Source organism: Crassostrea angulata, chromosome 9 (genome assembly GCF_025612915.1).
Source record: "Crassostrea angulata isolate pt1a10 chromosome 9, ASM2561291v2, whole genome shotgun sequence".
In the NCBI taxonomy this organism is placed as follows: Eukaryota; Metazoa; Mollusca; class Bivalvia; order Ostreida; family Ostreidae; genus Magallana; species Magallana angulata.
The window spans coordinates 2,396,111-2,412,530 of NC_069119.1; the positions used below are offsets into that span (position 1 = coordinate 2,396,111).

Consider the following 16,420-nt stretch of genomic DNA (forward strand, 5'->3'; position numbering starts at 1 on the left):
TTGCACCCAGGTACAGGGCAACTTGAATGTAAACCTCTAGTACGTGGCCTCTTACTGGTTGAAGGCTCCTCTTCGTCCTCCTTGAACCATACTGCCCATGCTCTCTGGCATTCTTCTCCTTTATCTTCAATTTCCTCCGACGACAGTCTTGCTCTCTTGTGGGGGATTGCGCGGCGACATTCCGAGTCCGTGCTATCCTCAGAGCTAGAGCTGGACGTCTCATCATCCGTTGAAAAGTCTGATGAACTCTGTGTACTGTCTATTACTCTTCACTCATCAGTCTCCTGATCTCTTGTATCCATACTGAAAAGGACTGAAATATAAATGACAACATTTCTTAACTTAATTACTACTTGAAATCTGACATCTAGGACAGATATAGGTCCGCATGGTGTCTGCCACCTCTTTTGTAATTCCAACACAAATTCCGTGATACCAGTTGTCACATGTATCACACTGAATCATCAGGCTACCGTCAGCTGGTTTTTTACAAATGCAAAAAATATCATTAGCTTCGCTTTCCAGTATGTTTTCACCATCCTGAAAACGCTGACTGCAACGACGCAGCCAAGTTGGTATTCGTCTTTCATTACAGTGTTTCAATCGATCATGATTAGTTGTAAAAAAATTTTTTTGAAGTTTCACTTTATAGAGTATTGATGAGATCTTCTGCACGATGATTCCTGGTCCTTTCCAAGGCGAGTCTAACTTCTTGCACCGTCCTTCACCTTTGCTGTATCCAAGACATATACAAGATCACCTTCTTTGTATGCTCTAGTGTAGAGCTTAACGTCATAATCTCTCTTTGCATGAGCTTGAGAAGTCTTTAAAACATTTCTGGCCACCTCATGTGATAAGCGAATAGATTCTTGGAGTCTAGTGACATAATCATCAAGATTTTTATCTTCATCTGTATTCGGTGGACGAAATACTAAATCTGCTGGTAGGGTAACTTCACGTCCAAGCATGAGCTTGTTTGGTGTGAAACCTGTATTTCTGTTGATAGATGATTTGATAGCACCAGCAAGTTGCGGCAAGTGTTCATCCCAATTGTTCTGTGATTTAACAACGAAACATCGTACCGCATCCATGATGGTTCTGTTGAATCTTTCAACCTGACCGTTGGCAGAAGGCCGGTATGGTGTTGTGCGACTTTTGTGAATTTGGAGCACTTCACATATGGATTTGAAAAGTTTGCTTTCAATGTTTCTGCCTTGGTCCGTGAAGATGTTGAACGGGAAACCAAAACGTGCAAAAAATTCATTCACCGCTGCTCTTGCCGTCACTTCCGCTGTTTGGCTTGGTAGGGGCACACATTCCACACACTTGGTGAATTGATCCACCATTACAAATATATTAGTGTTTCCTGATGTTGATTCGGGTAGTGGACCCAAAAAGTCTAAATGCACTCTTTCCATCGGTGCTTCTGAGCGATACTTGGACATCGGGCATCTAGCTTTCCTGTTAGCCTTCTTGAGTTTGCTGCATATATCACAAGTTCTGTCAAAAATTTTTGTTGCCTGGCTCATACTAAACCAGTAGAATTTCTCTTTGACACGTAAATAAGTTCTTGGTGTCCCATTGCTGGAATGTCATGACATAAATATAATACTTCATCGACCAAATTTTTGGGTACAACTAGTCTGGAAGGTTTCTCATTCTTTGGGATATTTCGCAATATTCCAGCTGTGTCCAGGAAAAACATTTCTTTATTTACCCAATATTTTTAGCGGCTTTACTTCTAATAAAAATTTCATCTTCTGTAGGAATTTCATTTGATCTCAAGTAAGGCAGAATTAATCCAAGGTCTGGATCTATTGTCTGAAATTCTTTTAGTTCTTCAGCTGTATATTCGATTTCTGTAAAATCCCTATCACTGGTTGTACTGCATATGTGTAGGCATTGCTCTGCACACGTTTCAGTGACAACGTATGGATCTTCTTCTGTGAAAGAGATATATATGCGACTGTGACAGAAGTCATTTGACAGCTCCTGATTTTTTTCAAATAAGGTACATAATGCAGCATAAACTTCTGTTGGTGCTTCCTGTTTCTTTCTACAAAGTGGTATTATATCATCAATGTCATTTGTGAAATTGGACCAATTATGGTGCGCTCTAACACAGTACTTGCAACCACCGCAAGGAAGACAAGTAGGACCAATATCCACCTTCATATCAGGGCATGGTTTGTCAGGGATACGGGAAAGCGGGTCAGCATTCCCATGGTTCTTGCCAGGTCGGTGTGTAACAGTCATATTGTACTGACTTATTACCTCAAGCCATCTGGCTAACTGACCTTGTGGGTTTTTAAAGTTGAGAAGCCAGGTCAGGCTACTGTGATCAGTCCGAACCACAAATTCTCTGCCCAGAAGATAATGACTGAATTGCTTGGTGAAACGTACGATTGCAAGCAGCTCTTTTCTTGTTGTACAAAAACGCTGTTGCTCTGGGGTGAGACTGACACTTCCATAAGCAATAACGCGCTCTTCACCCTCCTGCAACTGTATGAGTTCTACACCTATTGCAAAATCTGAAGCATCCGTGTCTAGGATGAATAAATCCTTAGAATTTGGCAACGCTAGAACCGGAGTGGTTGTTAGTGCCAGCTTCAAATTAGAAAAAGCATCTTGCTGCTCTTGCCCCCACATATACGGCTTCTTTCCTGTGAGCCGGTTAAGGGGGGATCCCATCTAGGCATAGCCTTTAATGGAGTTCTATGGTAATTTGCAAAACCCAGGAATTTTTCGATTTCTTTAGCTGTTGCTGGAGTCTTCCAATTTTTTACAGCTTCAATGTACTGGTCTCCTATAGCAAATCCTGTTTTGTTTACTTTCCGGCCAAGGAATTCCACTTCTTTTTGGAATAGAAGGCATTTTGTTGCTTTCAGCTTTAAGCCATACTGTCGAAATCTATCAAAGACTATTTGCAGGTTGTTCCAATGATCCTTAAATGATTTTCCCATTACAAGGATGTCATCCAGGAAGGCTAACACAATGTTCCAAGTCAGTCCACGCAAGCCTATATTCATGACACTAGCGTAGGTTGATGGGGCGTTGCAAAGGCCAAAACTCATTCGGGTAAACTGAAATAACCCATGCTTCGTTATGAAGGCCGTCTTGTCCTTATCAGACTCTTTGACTTTTATCTGATAGTAAGCCGAGTTGGCATCTAGTTTCGAAAACCACTCATTTCCAGACAAAGTGTCAATGCATTCCTCTATAAGCGGTAATGGGTAAACATCCTTCTTCGTCACTGAGTTAAGTTTTTGATAGTCTATACACCATCTGACTTTACCGTCTTTTTTTCGAACAAGTACGGGCGGTGACGCCCACTCTGTGTTTGACGGTTCAATGATTCCTGCCTCCAGCATGGTTTGCAAATGGTTTTCCTCCTCCTGAACAAAATCCAGGGGCGTGCGTCTCATCCTCTGCTTAATTGGAGGTGCAGAGCCAGTGTCAATTGAATGTTCTTTATCTGTGAAACTCCCCAGATGAAATTCATTCTGAGCAAAAACATCCATCCTGGTATTCCTCAAGTAGGTCCATCAATAATGTTCTCTGACTCTGGTCTAAATCTGTGACAGATTTTTGGAATAAGGAATTCAAGTGCTCTTGAAGTTCCTTTAATGGGCCATTAGTCTGGGATTTTGGTTCCGACACAATAGTCACTGGGTGTGCTGACAAAGCTTCTCCAACAACTTTGCCTTTTCGGATGGTAAAATACCGGTCACTGGCATTAACTAAACATAGCCTAGGTGAAGTCTGTTCAGAATACACACATCGTGGCATCATAACTGGAATATCTTCCTGAGGCTCAATAATGTAGCTTCCCTCAATGGGTTGCGTAAGCTTACCATTGACACGTATGGCTGAATTCGGTGGAATTACCGTTTTACCAGGCATTGTTACTTGGGCAATTGTTGGCAGTTCCCTACTTTTACCATATGACATCTGTAAAACTTAAGAGTTAATGGAGAATTGATTGTTACTACAATCTATAACTACATTGTTTCTGTGCAGAAAATCTAGTCCCAACAACATCTCATCATCAATTGGAGCAACATAAATTTCTGATGGATAATTACAAGATCCTATCCTGATATCTACAGGGCCAATAATAAAAGTTTCCATTTTCATGTCCCGACCCGCTCCATGCATGAAAGTGTGTCTCCTAATGGGTGGCTTGATCTTCAAAGATTGGTAAACTTTGTCTGAGATAATAGATGCCTCCGCAGCTGTTTCTACCACTGCAACAGTTGTTCTTGAATTCTTGAATAACATAGATGCTGATCCTAGCTGAAGTATAGTCATAGTTTTGTCACTGTCAGCGACACTTTCATGGCCTCCATGGGATGACGCCTGATGATCATTCACTGGTGAAATATGTATTTCTTTCTTAGTCTTTCTTCTTCGATGTCTCTTTTTAGCTTGCTTGATGGTTTTGGGTGTAGTTTCTGTAGGCTGAGATAAATAGCCTGGCCTGTACGCTTCATCATATCGGCGATCCTCATTTCGGGTCAGAGTTACGCCTGCTGATCCGACCCGTTGTCGTTTAAAGGTTGTTGACAGGTCTGTGTATGACTATTAGAATTGTCTGTTCTGGGTGCGTGGGAATTGTCTTCTTGGCTTCTTACAGTTAATGGCTATGTGACCCTGTCTATTGCAATTATAGCAAGTGCGTGTCTCTGCTTTCTCTTTGGACTTGGACTCAATACTGTTCAACTTCGACTGAAGTAGTTGCATTTTATCAACCAAAATCCTGATCTGGTCTTCCATTGATTTCAATTGATCAGAGTTGTCTGAATGATAATGGTGTCTTCTCTCCTTATTGTTTGTAGCGACTGCATTTATTGACCTCTCGAGCTCTTCTTCATCTGAATCCGAGAAATGTATTCTCTTTCTGACAGACTTGCACTTCAATGTTGTATAGAGACTTTTCCTGCTCACCTGATCTGCAAGTAGCTGGACTAGATGGTTGAATACTGCTTGGTATAGAGTGTTATTGTATGCGTGGTATGCACCACTACATTCACCTGATAATGGAATTCTCCTAGGTACCGACAAAAGGGGTTGCTGTGTGTCGAGGATGAGTAGAATGGCTCTGCTGTGCTGTCATTCTGGTATTCGACGTTTACTGCACCATGATCTTCTTGATCCTGAAATTTCCATACCATCACTTGTGGGTTTGGCATAACTATAATCTATGCACAATAATGGAAGAAAATCTATACATGCATTAATTCTGGAGTGATTCTAAGGTATACTTGCAAATGTTCCTAAGTCAATGGGGCCTTGTTTTCTCAATTCCCATATACGGTCAGCTATGACCTGACCAACACCTGGTAGGACTCTCATATCTTTATAACCACAAGTATTAATGTTAAATTGAAAGGTTTGTTCTTAGCCAATTTTCTTTTATACCGGATGAGGGTGTGGGGATAAAATTAATAAATTATTCTGAATAATTCTTCATAATTTAAATTTTCACGAAGTGAAAGCTATTATATCTTATTTCACATATCATTATATGTTTTTATGATATTACTTATCAAAGACATCGTGGAGAAAGCTACTGAACATTTGGTGACCATGTGCTCGACTCAACTTCTGGTGACTAGCATCACCGCGTGTTTTCATCAATATAAGAAAATGTATTCAACAGCATGAATTCTGCAAAAATCAGTACCTAAACTCTAATATTCGTTCAGTTATGAACAAATGATTCCTATTTCTTTCATCAATTACCGAGAGAATACGTAAGTATGGTACGTAGCATTACTGAATACTGACAGTTCCCGCCAAAGAAATTGTCAAAAAACTTCAACATAAATCTTTACCCTTTGCAGGAATTCGAAATGCTCGCAGCGCCAATTAAGTATAAATAGGTCATACAAATTTGTTTATTAATAAACAAATGGTAAATCGTTGACATTCAGTTTACACTTACATGCATCTTTATAGGGTCTAATGCAGCTCCGTCGATCTACGCTCTTTAACTATCGGACGACACACTCTCACTGCGCACGCACTAACACGGTGACACATTCATTCGAACTTAAACTCACTCGTACAACTCTACAACGACCAGATGGACTGCGCGTTTGCACGAAGTGTAGTGTTAACATAGCGTATATGTAAAATATGTTTAATGGCGGATATTCAATATCCGGAAAGTGCTTAATATCTTAAAAATCAGTTTCTAATAAAAAGATATGTACATAAATAGAAAAATGTTGTTAATTTATACTTACCCATTATCTAGTGATGAGTTAAGTGAGATAAACGGGTAGTTTAACAATAATAAAGCTAAATGCAAAATTTTCATGATCAATTTTATATTATTGTTCGTTTTGCTTGAAGTAAAGCAAGTTTCTGTGTTCATGGGTTTTTTGGAAGTCTTATCAATTTGAAAAATGCGTCAGCAAAGGATTGAATCAATTGTAAAAAAAATAATAATAATAGCTGATGCCTTATTCAGGCTAAGAAGTTGTAAATTGAATAGTCGCAGTCTTATCCAGGCCAATTGACCATGGCTTATTGAGGACTTCATTTGTTCCTTATTCAGGAAACTCACCACGTATAACACAACATGCGGGGTGTATGCTATGTTGTACACGGGGTGTAGGCTACCGAGGCGAGAAAACGGCGTCGAAGGTACGATATTTGTCCAATTAATTAACTAAAGGACTTATTTTGTCAAAAACAGTAGGCTTACGGAAGAAAGCATGAATTACGGAATACATAGAAACGTTTTATTCCATTATACATGGTCTAGTTTTCTCAAACACCTCAACACAATTCCGACAGTCAGGGTGAGTTTGACCCTGACGTACGTTAATGATCAAATATCCGGACAAAGGTTCCGTTTATCATCACTGTTTTGTTACTAACAATTACATACCTTCAGTGTTTGATTATTCATAAATTTTCTGTGAATAAAATCAATCGAATACAGAAATATTTGCGAAAAAGTGATGTTGTACACGGGGTGTATACAACGTGTTGTACAAGGGGTGTATACAATCGCTTTTTATAACGAATTAACGACATTCTAGAGTCTTGACAAATCTTAAAAAGCAGTTCATATTCTTTAACAGATAACATATGTTGCTTTTATCATATTTATTATGTCTATCTCTTCCATCATTGATACGACTGATCAATTAGAAATAGAAGAAGACGATATTATATATCACTATTTATAAACAAGCAATATATGGGTATGAATTAAGATTAAAACGTTATATTTTACACCTTGTATTTTACTTTTTAATATTTATGTTTCAGAAAACATGTATACAAATGTCTCGGAAAAAGAGAAGACTCTGGCTTAATAAACCAAAGCGCATATCTTTCAAGGCAACTAAAAACAAATATGCATTACTTACTGAATCACGAAACTTGCATTGCAATACACCCCCTTCTAGTAAAAAGCATCAGTGTACTCCTTCAAAAGTTCGAACTCCCAAAAGAAAGAAGCTTAGTTCATACACAAATAATGACCAACATTCTCCAACAAACTTTCAGTCACCTTCTAATTTTCCTCACAAAGACAATGAGTCCAAACACATTTCAGAAAGTGACACTGAATTGTTCCGATGTTTCTTCGCAAAAATGCAAGAAAGTGAATATTGTACTGATTTTACAAAGTTCATGAAAAGTGTTGTTGATGATTCTTTCCCATTACACAATCTATCTTTTGTGCTTTTTATGGAAACTGTTCGTTTTTTTTGTACAACAAATACTTCAGAAATGAGGTATTCGGACACATCAAAACTGTTTTGGAAAACAGGTTACAGATTATTCCATGCAAAGTTTCTGTATTTCATGGGAGGACCAAAACATATTGGTCAGATGTCAAATGAACAAGCTGAGACTGGAACGTTTAATCCCAAAAATGCACAAATCAACTTTGCGGTTCCAAGCATTGGTCAGTTAACAGAATTTCGCACAAGCAATGTTCACCTTAAAAATACAATCCCTCCTGGAATTCTTTTTCCTGTTATTGATGCTTTAAAAAGTTCGGATGTTGTCAAAGATAATGAATACATGTTATGTGCGGATGCTAAAAAAGTCACAGCCGGAATTGACACAAAGGGGGGAGATGTTGACATGTTTGGTCATGAGAGAGGCGAGAAATTGACTGAAAGAAAGGAAAAATTATCTCATGATGTAGAGAAAATTAATGAGATAAAAAGTAGTCTTTGCATGAATGATGATTTCACAAGAAATGCAGATGAGCAAACAATAAAAGCAGTTATTCCACAGATAACTGATGTTGTACAAACAATATCATCACGTTTACAAGACACGCGAGATCTTGTTGTCAGACAGACATTTGGACTTAACAAATTTAAAGGAATGGGGGGAGACAACTGGAAAGAATCAAGATATGTATACGTCATAAGCGGGCTTCAAGCATCCCTATATAGGTTGAGCGAGTTTTCTCGCGATGCTCTGACAACAATAGGGCACATGCTGTCTTATTCAAGTTATATACAACAATCTATTAGTCCATATGCCGTTGATAACCAAGTTGACTTTTCAGTTCAACAGAATATTGCAATGCTGCGAGAGAGTACAGGTGCCCTCACGGAAATAGAGCCAAGATACGTTAAGCAACGTTCAGACATCTGGTTTGAAGTACGCAAACAGGCGTGTGTAACGGGTAGCACTTTGCACTCGGCCATAGGTTTAAGAGGACTAAAAGAAAAGCAGAACCATTTCGCAAAATTTATTGAAAATGTCGATTCTCCTATTTCGGAAGAAATACAAACTCGTCTTAGTCATGGAACGAAGCATGAAAACGATGCTGTTGCTACATTGGTAGGCAGATTTTTACCTGCATATTATCCAAATGCTATTTTTGTTGAAGAAGGGTGCTACGTTCTTCCTGCAGATACAGCCGATATATTCTGTGTTGTGTCACCTGATGGAAGTATTCGGGCATCCACAAACAATAAAGTGATAGCTGCTGTTGAAATAAAATGCCCTTTTCCATCAGAGAAGCAAACTCCTGTCCATTATAGTCTTCCAGATTATTACGTATGCCAGTGTCTTGCTGAGATGTGTGTATTGAACACAGATCGGTTACTTTATGTTACATACTCAGGGGAAAGCACCACATTTTTTAATGTCACATTTTCACAAGATCTATGGGACTGTATCTGGAATCAGACGTTGGAAGATTATGATAGAAAACAAATTACCAAACCAACTCGAAATGGCTCCCGAGTTAAAGAAATCAGGAGAAAAATAAAAGAATTTACTCTCTCAAATGTTGAATTTCTTTGCGAAATACCTTCATGTACAGCAATAGCAGATAGGTTACCTACAGAGGAGACTGAAAATAAATTCTATCTTCGTGCTAAGCGAGATTTGGGAAAACAAACTCATTGTGAATCACATTTCACTGAAATATTACACATTCTGGACGATGCAGTTAAGGTAATTAAAAATGGTTATGATATTCTAAGACAAAGAGCAACGGAAATAATGGTGTGGGTGATTACAAATAAGAATAGAGACTCTTCTACACAAATGCCTTGTTCTCTTCCAATTGCTTATGGTCTAAAAGACTACAAGTTGACCTCTGATCTGATGAGAAGCGCTACCGATCATGTTTTGAAAGAGTGTGCAAAACATGGAATTAGAGTGTTGAGTTTTGCAACAGATGGTCAGTGGATACAACTCATGAATCGTGACTCTATGCACAAACCGTTAACTATATATCAGTTTCAGAAAGACTTTTGGGAAAGTACTAAACATTTGTCAAAGAATGAACTGGTGAAAAAAATAACTGAAATCAACAAAAGTGATTCCGAATGTCCACTGGAAGACAAATGTATCAAGCAAAGACAAGATGGAGTTCTTGAAGTGTCTACAGTTGCAAATTCTTTTTCTGACATTGCAACTCCTGTCGACAGAAGGGTATGGTGTAAGAGCAAGGATACAATGGACGTCAATAACTCTGAAAAAGATTTAACATCCGTAGATCAGAACTGGCTTCCAGATTCGGTTGTTAATGAACTAAATACTGAAGAAAATGACATTGTCCGATCTATCATCACAGAAGTATCCAATGAATTCAGATGTTCTGAGACCACATATGAAAAAACTCACATAGGTTTAGATGAAACAAACAGATCAGAAATTGAAGTGGATTTTGCTATGAATGAGACAGGCATAACAAGCTCACAGGCTTCCAATGATAAAGAATGCGATACAAAAGAAAGTGGTAGAAAACCAGAATCAGTGCAAAGAATTAAGGCTGATGAGACGCTATTTTCGTTTATCCTTGAAGCACTCAAAACTGATCAAAGTACTCTAAAACGATGGGAGCAACGTTCTACCGATCATTTAAAGAAATATATTTGCTCTGTGACAGCACTTTGGGAGCTCACACATACAGATCTCAATGTTATTTACAAGTCAATTGAGCATAGAGTTCCAAAAACATTCAAGAAATTTGGAAAGTCTTGGAAAAAAAATCTCAAAGTTGATTATCTAGCTGAACTTTTTGGATTGATCACTGTACCTACTCAAAACTCCAGAGTACTTCGACTAAAAAGTCCAAGCTCTCTTAAACAACTTTCGACCAAGGTTATTCAGTCGAAACGATACCCAAAACTTGCTTTAAGATCTGCTTATGCAAAGTATTTATTCCCCTTTGCTTTGTTGGAATGGCAATCGGAGAAACCATTTTCAAGTCCGATGCAAGTTGAGGGAATAGCAGAAACAATTCCATTCTGGTTTTCATATCCAGAAAACAATACTGCAAGTGGAAGTTTACTTTGCAAAAGCATCGATTGCTCACATAACCTTACCCATCTGAGAGTTCGCACAAGTACAGTTGGTTTCTGTGGAATATCATCGCAAGCCTGGAGAGAATGCGCAAAATCAAACGAAACATCTTTAACATTGCCATTCGTCGAAGATCTAATTGATAAGCAGAGCGTTCCGAACGCCCGCACGCACTTTTCTGAAGAGGTGGAAACCTGGATGAACGATCACGGATTTAGCGACTCTGCTGCATTGACAAAAATAGTAAGAGAATGGTATGATGCCTGTGATACGCCGGGTATCTCTGCGATTGAACGTATTGGAAAACTTCTTGCAATGAGAAAATTATTATTAAAAGATGTAGATTTCTCTTGTTTTCCACCACATGGCCGCTACTTAAATGGCACACCAGCAGTCACATTTGAAGGAATGTTAATTGACATTGATACTAAAATTCAAATGCACAATTTAACCAACTCGTTTAATATAAGATCTATTGGCAGTCTTGCTGCGGAAACGACTGTCGGTATATTACAGTCATTGTATCCAACTTCTCAAGTCTCTATTAAAGCAAGGGATGTGCCATCACTAATGTCCAGTGTTGTGGATGTTATGTCCTGTAAAAGCAATCCAAACAGGTATATTGAACTTTTAATACAAAATATAATGGATTAGAGAAAATACAGTATACAGGGTTATTTTCGACCCGTATAATTTTCGCCCTTCTACGCAGTTTTAGATTGTATTTAATTCGCCCAGACACAGGTTGTATTTAAAGAGAGAACTTTGATATATTGGAATTTGTTCTGTCCGCTGACATCATGGGCTAAAAGAGCGAAAATAAGACGGGCGAATATTTCCCTGTATATAAAATGAAAATACCAAATAGCGAAGCATTATTCATAAATGTTTCACTTTTTGTAAGGTAAATGTATACAAATTGTCAAACAGTTTAAACTATCGAATAAATAAAATAGTTTTTATTGGGTTAACTTCGAATTGCAGGGGCTTTCACATGAGAACTAGTCGCACAAGTGGGATATATCCTTCATATGATGCCGATTCTTCAGAAGCACAAGAACGTCAAACAATAGATTCAATAAACAAGACAACAATTGTGCCAAGGTGGTCAATTTTACTGTAAATTGTCAATATAATAATTCTGGTTTTGTTAGTTAATATGTAATGACAAATGAAATATCTTTTCTTATCATAAAATTAAAAATTTCGTATATGTCAGATTATACATGTACATAAAAAATGCTTTCAGAGATCATGCTTTTGACCTTCCGAGGAAAAAAACCTGCAAACGAAACATTAAATTTGGAAAAGTATCAGGTCCGCAAGCTCCCTCCCGTGGTGCTCTGCCAGTACGTCAATATCACAAAACAGACGAATCAAAGATTTTACCTACAAAACGTCTTGGTATCGAAATATAGAACTGTGGAACATCAAGACGTCAAATATGGAAATAAAGACATGCATATGACATTTGTTTTTACATGTTCATGTAATGACTGTAAGAAATAGACAATTTTATGCAGTATACCATAAAAAATAAAGATAATTGTGCAATTATAACGATAGCCTTATGAAATCTGATATTTTTAAAGCTTTTACAAGTCTTTCTAGTTTCTTTCAATAGCTGTTTGAAATTTCCTATAATTTATAATATATCAAAGATTTAAAAAATGACAAATTGAAATACATATGCAACTGAAGAAAAACACAAACATAGCAAGAAAAAGAAATAGCTATTTATGACCCGACATATCAAATTCTTCGAAATAAACCAAGTATATCAGAAAATGTCTGTAAACGAAATTATTAAGCTAACTGCTTAACAAAATTGTCAAATTCCCATTTAATAATTTCGAGTTCTTATTCTGTTGTAGAACACAACAAAAATTACAGGTTCTGATATGAGGATTAATCTAGTCAAAATACTCAAATACCAGACTTTGAACACGCCTTCTTGTGTCTGTTGAGAGAGGACCTGTATTTAAACAATTTCCCACAACAGCAAGGATATGAAGGAGTGGTTTCATGGGTTTTTTTAATGTGCAATTTCAGGCATCTTCTCAATGCATATTTTTTGTCGCAATGATGACAAGTATACCTCTTTTCTGATTTCTCCTTTGTGCAATGTTTCGAATGTTCTTTTAAGTTTTTAAAGTTTTTATTGCAAATGGAGCAGTGCTGTGCCTTTTCTTCATGAGATGACAAATGCCGTTTTAAACCGTAATTGTCTTTGAATTTACGTTCACATATGCTACATTCATTACCCCCACCCTTATGCTTAAACCTTATATGGTTTGACAATGCACATGAAGTGTGGTAAGCTCGACCACAATAAGGACAGAGGAGGTTTCTTGGCTCTGTATGGACATTTTTGATGTGGAGATTCAAGTAATGTCGCGTGGCAAATATTTTTGGGCATTGATTGCATTTAAACAGTTCTTTTTTGTGAGCATTCAGGTGTCTATACAAGGACGATCTGTGTTTAAATGACTTTGAGCAAAATTCGCATATAAAGGATTCTTCTTCATCATGAACTTCCTCTGTATGATCAATTTCTATCTCCATCTACAAAGCAGTTTTGGACTAATTTAAAACATTTGATCAAAAGAGTTATCAATATACTCTGTTAAAAGTCTGTACCTACCTTGTGTTGTGCTAACCAAGCTCTATACATGATAATCTAGAATGATCCAAGACAATATAAAGAGCTACATTATCAAAATAAATAAGCATTAAACATTTTCCATTGATTTTATGCACTAGTCTCTGCAAAAAAACCCCGATTGTATACACCCCTTGTACAACACGTTGTATACACCCCGTGTACAACATCACTTTTTCGCAAATATTTCTGTATTCGATTGATTTTATTCACAGAAAATTTATGAATAATCAAACACTGAAGGTATGTAATTGTTAGTAACAAAACAGTGATGATAAACGGAACCTTTGTCCGGATATTTGATCATTAACGTACGTCAGGGTCAAACTCACCCTGACTGTCGGAATTGTGTTGAGGTGTTTGAGAAAACTAGACCATGTATAATGGAATAAAACGTTTCTATGTATTCCGTAATTCATGCTTTCTTCCGTAAGCCTACTGTTTTTGACAAAATAAGTCCTTTAGTTAATTAATTGGACAAATATCGTACCTTCGACGCCGTTTTCTCGCCTCGGTAGCCTACACCCCGTGTACAACATAGCATACACCCCGCATGTTGTGTTATACGTGGTGAAACTTGAGCTCTTATTCAGAACCGAGCAAAGTAAAGACTAATCAAATATCATGATAATCAACATTCATATAGACAATGACACGTGACAAATATAAAGCGACATCTATACAATTTCACAAAATACACAATTAAAGGACGATAATCACATTTACATTGATAATAAAGTCTGTTATTCTTTATAAAAGATAAAGTTCATTACCTAACAGTTCAGCAGCATAACCAGTTTTCTATAAATGTGACAAAAATTAATAATACAAAGTACAAATTAAATCTACATACTTGAAATACAGGACAGGAGACAACGTAAAATTAAGATGTCTGTCGCAAAAGTGATCAGACAAAAACCCTATAGCGTCCCCTGTCCTGGTGTTGAGATATTCTAGCCATTAATTGTTCCAAAAAGCCGTGAGAGAAAATTAATTCATTCTCGACATCAAAGAAACGGAATGACTTGCATTACAATGACTATTGCGTAATTAAGAAAACAGGATTCCTTCGCCAGAAGAATCTAAATAAATTAGTTTTGAGAACTTAAAACGACACTAATTGATTTCCTAACTTTTTACGAAAAATACTTTCAAAAAGCCTAAGACTTTTTCTCTATGTAAATCTGCGTCGACACGATTTGCAAATTATTTATATAATCTGGTCAATATATTTAAAAAATATAAAAGTATTTGGAAATGAGCAAAAATAGATACATGTAATTATATTTGAGACGATAATTCCTTTTTAGTCAGTAAAATGTTTCGTCCTCAAAAAAAAAAAAAAAATACCTATACGGACAGTTAATGGCAAGTAATAAATCAAAATTATATCTTAATTGCACCGATATACACAGATAAGTCATGCCCAGAATCAAAATTTAAAAAAGGACGTAAAAACGAACAAAATTTTGAAATATTTGTGATGTGACAACAGAAAATATGCCATGTAGGGATGTTGTTAATCGTCCTAGCCTAGCTGTGAACGGTAAAATTAAAATTGTAGTCTGGACGTTATAAGAACGATTGGTGAGTGTTATGGATGTTGAAATCAGTGCACTGAATGTGAAGAAAGTGTAAAATGAAGATGAAGTGGTGATATGGATGGATGCGATGTCCTTCTGCAGTCTTTAATCTGGAGATTTATACCGCTAGTAACAACCCCAAAGGCATCAAAGTAAAGGATTATTTACTTTATTGGATTATGCCCAAATGGTAAGAAAACTGAAAATAACAAAACACACTATTACAATTCAATCTCAAATAACAATACCTAAAAAAACCATGCAGAATTGTGACAGTTATTGGTGACCATACTTTCTAAATTTAAACAGAAATTCCCTACAAAATGAGTTTTTTTTAAACAGGATATATCCCATAAATATAAAGTATAACTTTCTTAACTTTAATGACTTATCAAAATGTAAACAGTATGCACTCAATATCATGACACAATTTCACAATAAATATTTGCCACACAAAAACATATGTAGGGAAATACAGAAGTTATAAAGTTTACAGATGTATCAAAGATCCAAATGCATGTATATGAAATGTATCAATATATTTAGAATACTAAGTAGTTATGTTAAAAGAGAGGGAAAAATGTATGAATTGTACAAATATGTACCACGAAAAGTTCATTCCAAATTTCCTCTTACTATTTAAATACATGTAGTAGCGTTGTGTTATATATTTGGACTAGTAAATAACCTATAATTACAAACTTATCATTAAGAAAATATCACGATAAACACTTACGCTGTGCAGGGACAGACTCCACTATGAATAAATCTTGCTATATCTGAGACTTAAAATGTAAGAATCGTGCTCGGAAGCACATGCTGCAGCTAGCGCAAAACGTTTGTACAACGTTTCTATATTATAAAAGAAAAACACAAATCCGGGCAAAATTGAAAATTATTCCAGAGACGGAACAGTCCTGATGGGACATGGCTTCAGCAAGTTGGATGTTGTTGTTCAATGTCTGCATATGGCGTTGTAGAGTTGCAATGTCATTTGACGTCGCTGTACCAAAAGGTGATTTCGAGATTTTTCCCACGAAATTAAAAAGACCCCTTTTTGATCTGGATGAGACAGGGTTTGGCATCTCAGTATTACTATTTGTGGTAAGGAATCTATGCTTAGAAAGTGAAAACACAAGGAATTTTGGCTAGAAAACATCAATTCTATTTCTTTTAAATTTTTCACATGTGTTGAGAATATGTCTGAAAAGATAATTTTCAGATGCAAGTGGTTATGCTGGCGTATGTTTTACATATGAAAGAAATTGTACATTACATGTGGGATGATTTTGAAAAACACAATAGTTCTACTTTGAGAGAATTAAAAACAGTGCAAGTGATTTTATTAAGCCTTGCAGACGAACTGACATGC

At 36.7% G+C, this 16,420-nt stretch overlaps 2 protein-coding genes across 2 annotated transcripts; both read left to right on the forward strand.

Annotated features, from left to right (window-relative positions):
• The first annotated feature begins 6,588 nt into the window (after positions 1–6,588).
• On the forward strand, positions 6,589–9,697 carry LOC128163221 (uncharacterized). Its single transcript, XM_052826764.1, has 3 exons — positions 6,589–6,654; positions 7,288–9,447; positions 9,674–9,697. The coding sequence occupies exons 1-3, from the start codon at positions 6,601–6,603 to the stop codon at positions 9,695–9,697; spliced, it is 2,238 nt and encodes a 745-aa protein (XP_052682724.1). The 5' UTR covers positions 6,589–6,600.
• A 176-nt stretch (positions 9,698–9,873) lies between these two features.
• On the forward strand, positions 9,874–12,346 carry LOC128164005 (uncharacterized). Its single transcript, XM_052827715.1, has 3 exons — positions 9,874–11,420; positions 11,788–11,907; positions 12,053–12,346. The coding sequence occupies exons 1-3, from the start codon at positions 9,955–9,957 to the stop codon at positions 12,219–12,221; spliced, it is 1,755 nt and encodes a 584-aa protein (XP_052683675.1). The 5' UTR covers positions 9,874–9,954; the 3' UTR covers positions 12,222–12,346.
• Positions 12,347–16,420: the final 4,074 nt, after the last annotated feature.

Coding starts and splice junctions, on each gene's coding strand:
- LOC128164005 (XM_052827715.1), top strand. CDS start 9,955: ATGGACGTCAATAACTCTGAAAAAGATTTAACATCCGTAGATCAGAAC. Junction 11,421..11,787: donor TGTAAAAGCAATCCAAACAG/GTATATTGAACT, acceptor TTCGAATTGCAG/GGGCTTTCACATGAGAACTA. Junction 11,908..12,052: donor AAGACAACAATTGTGCCAAG/GTGGTCAATTTT, acceptor AAATGCTTTCAG/AGATCATGCTTTTGACCTTC.
- LOC128163221 (XM_052826764.1), top strand. CDS start 6,601: ATGCTATGTTGTACACGGGGTGTAGGCTACCGAGGCGAGAAAACGGCG. Junction 6,655..7,287: donor GCGAGAAAACGGCGTCGAAG/GTACGATATTTG, acceptor TTTATGTTTCAG/AAAACATGTATACAAATGTC. Junction 9,448..9,673: donor TTCTGGACGATGCAGTTAAG/GTAATTAAAAAT, acceptor GTTTTGCAACAG/ATGGTCAGTGGATACAACTC.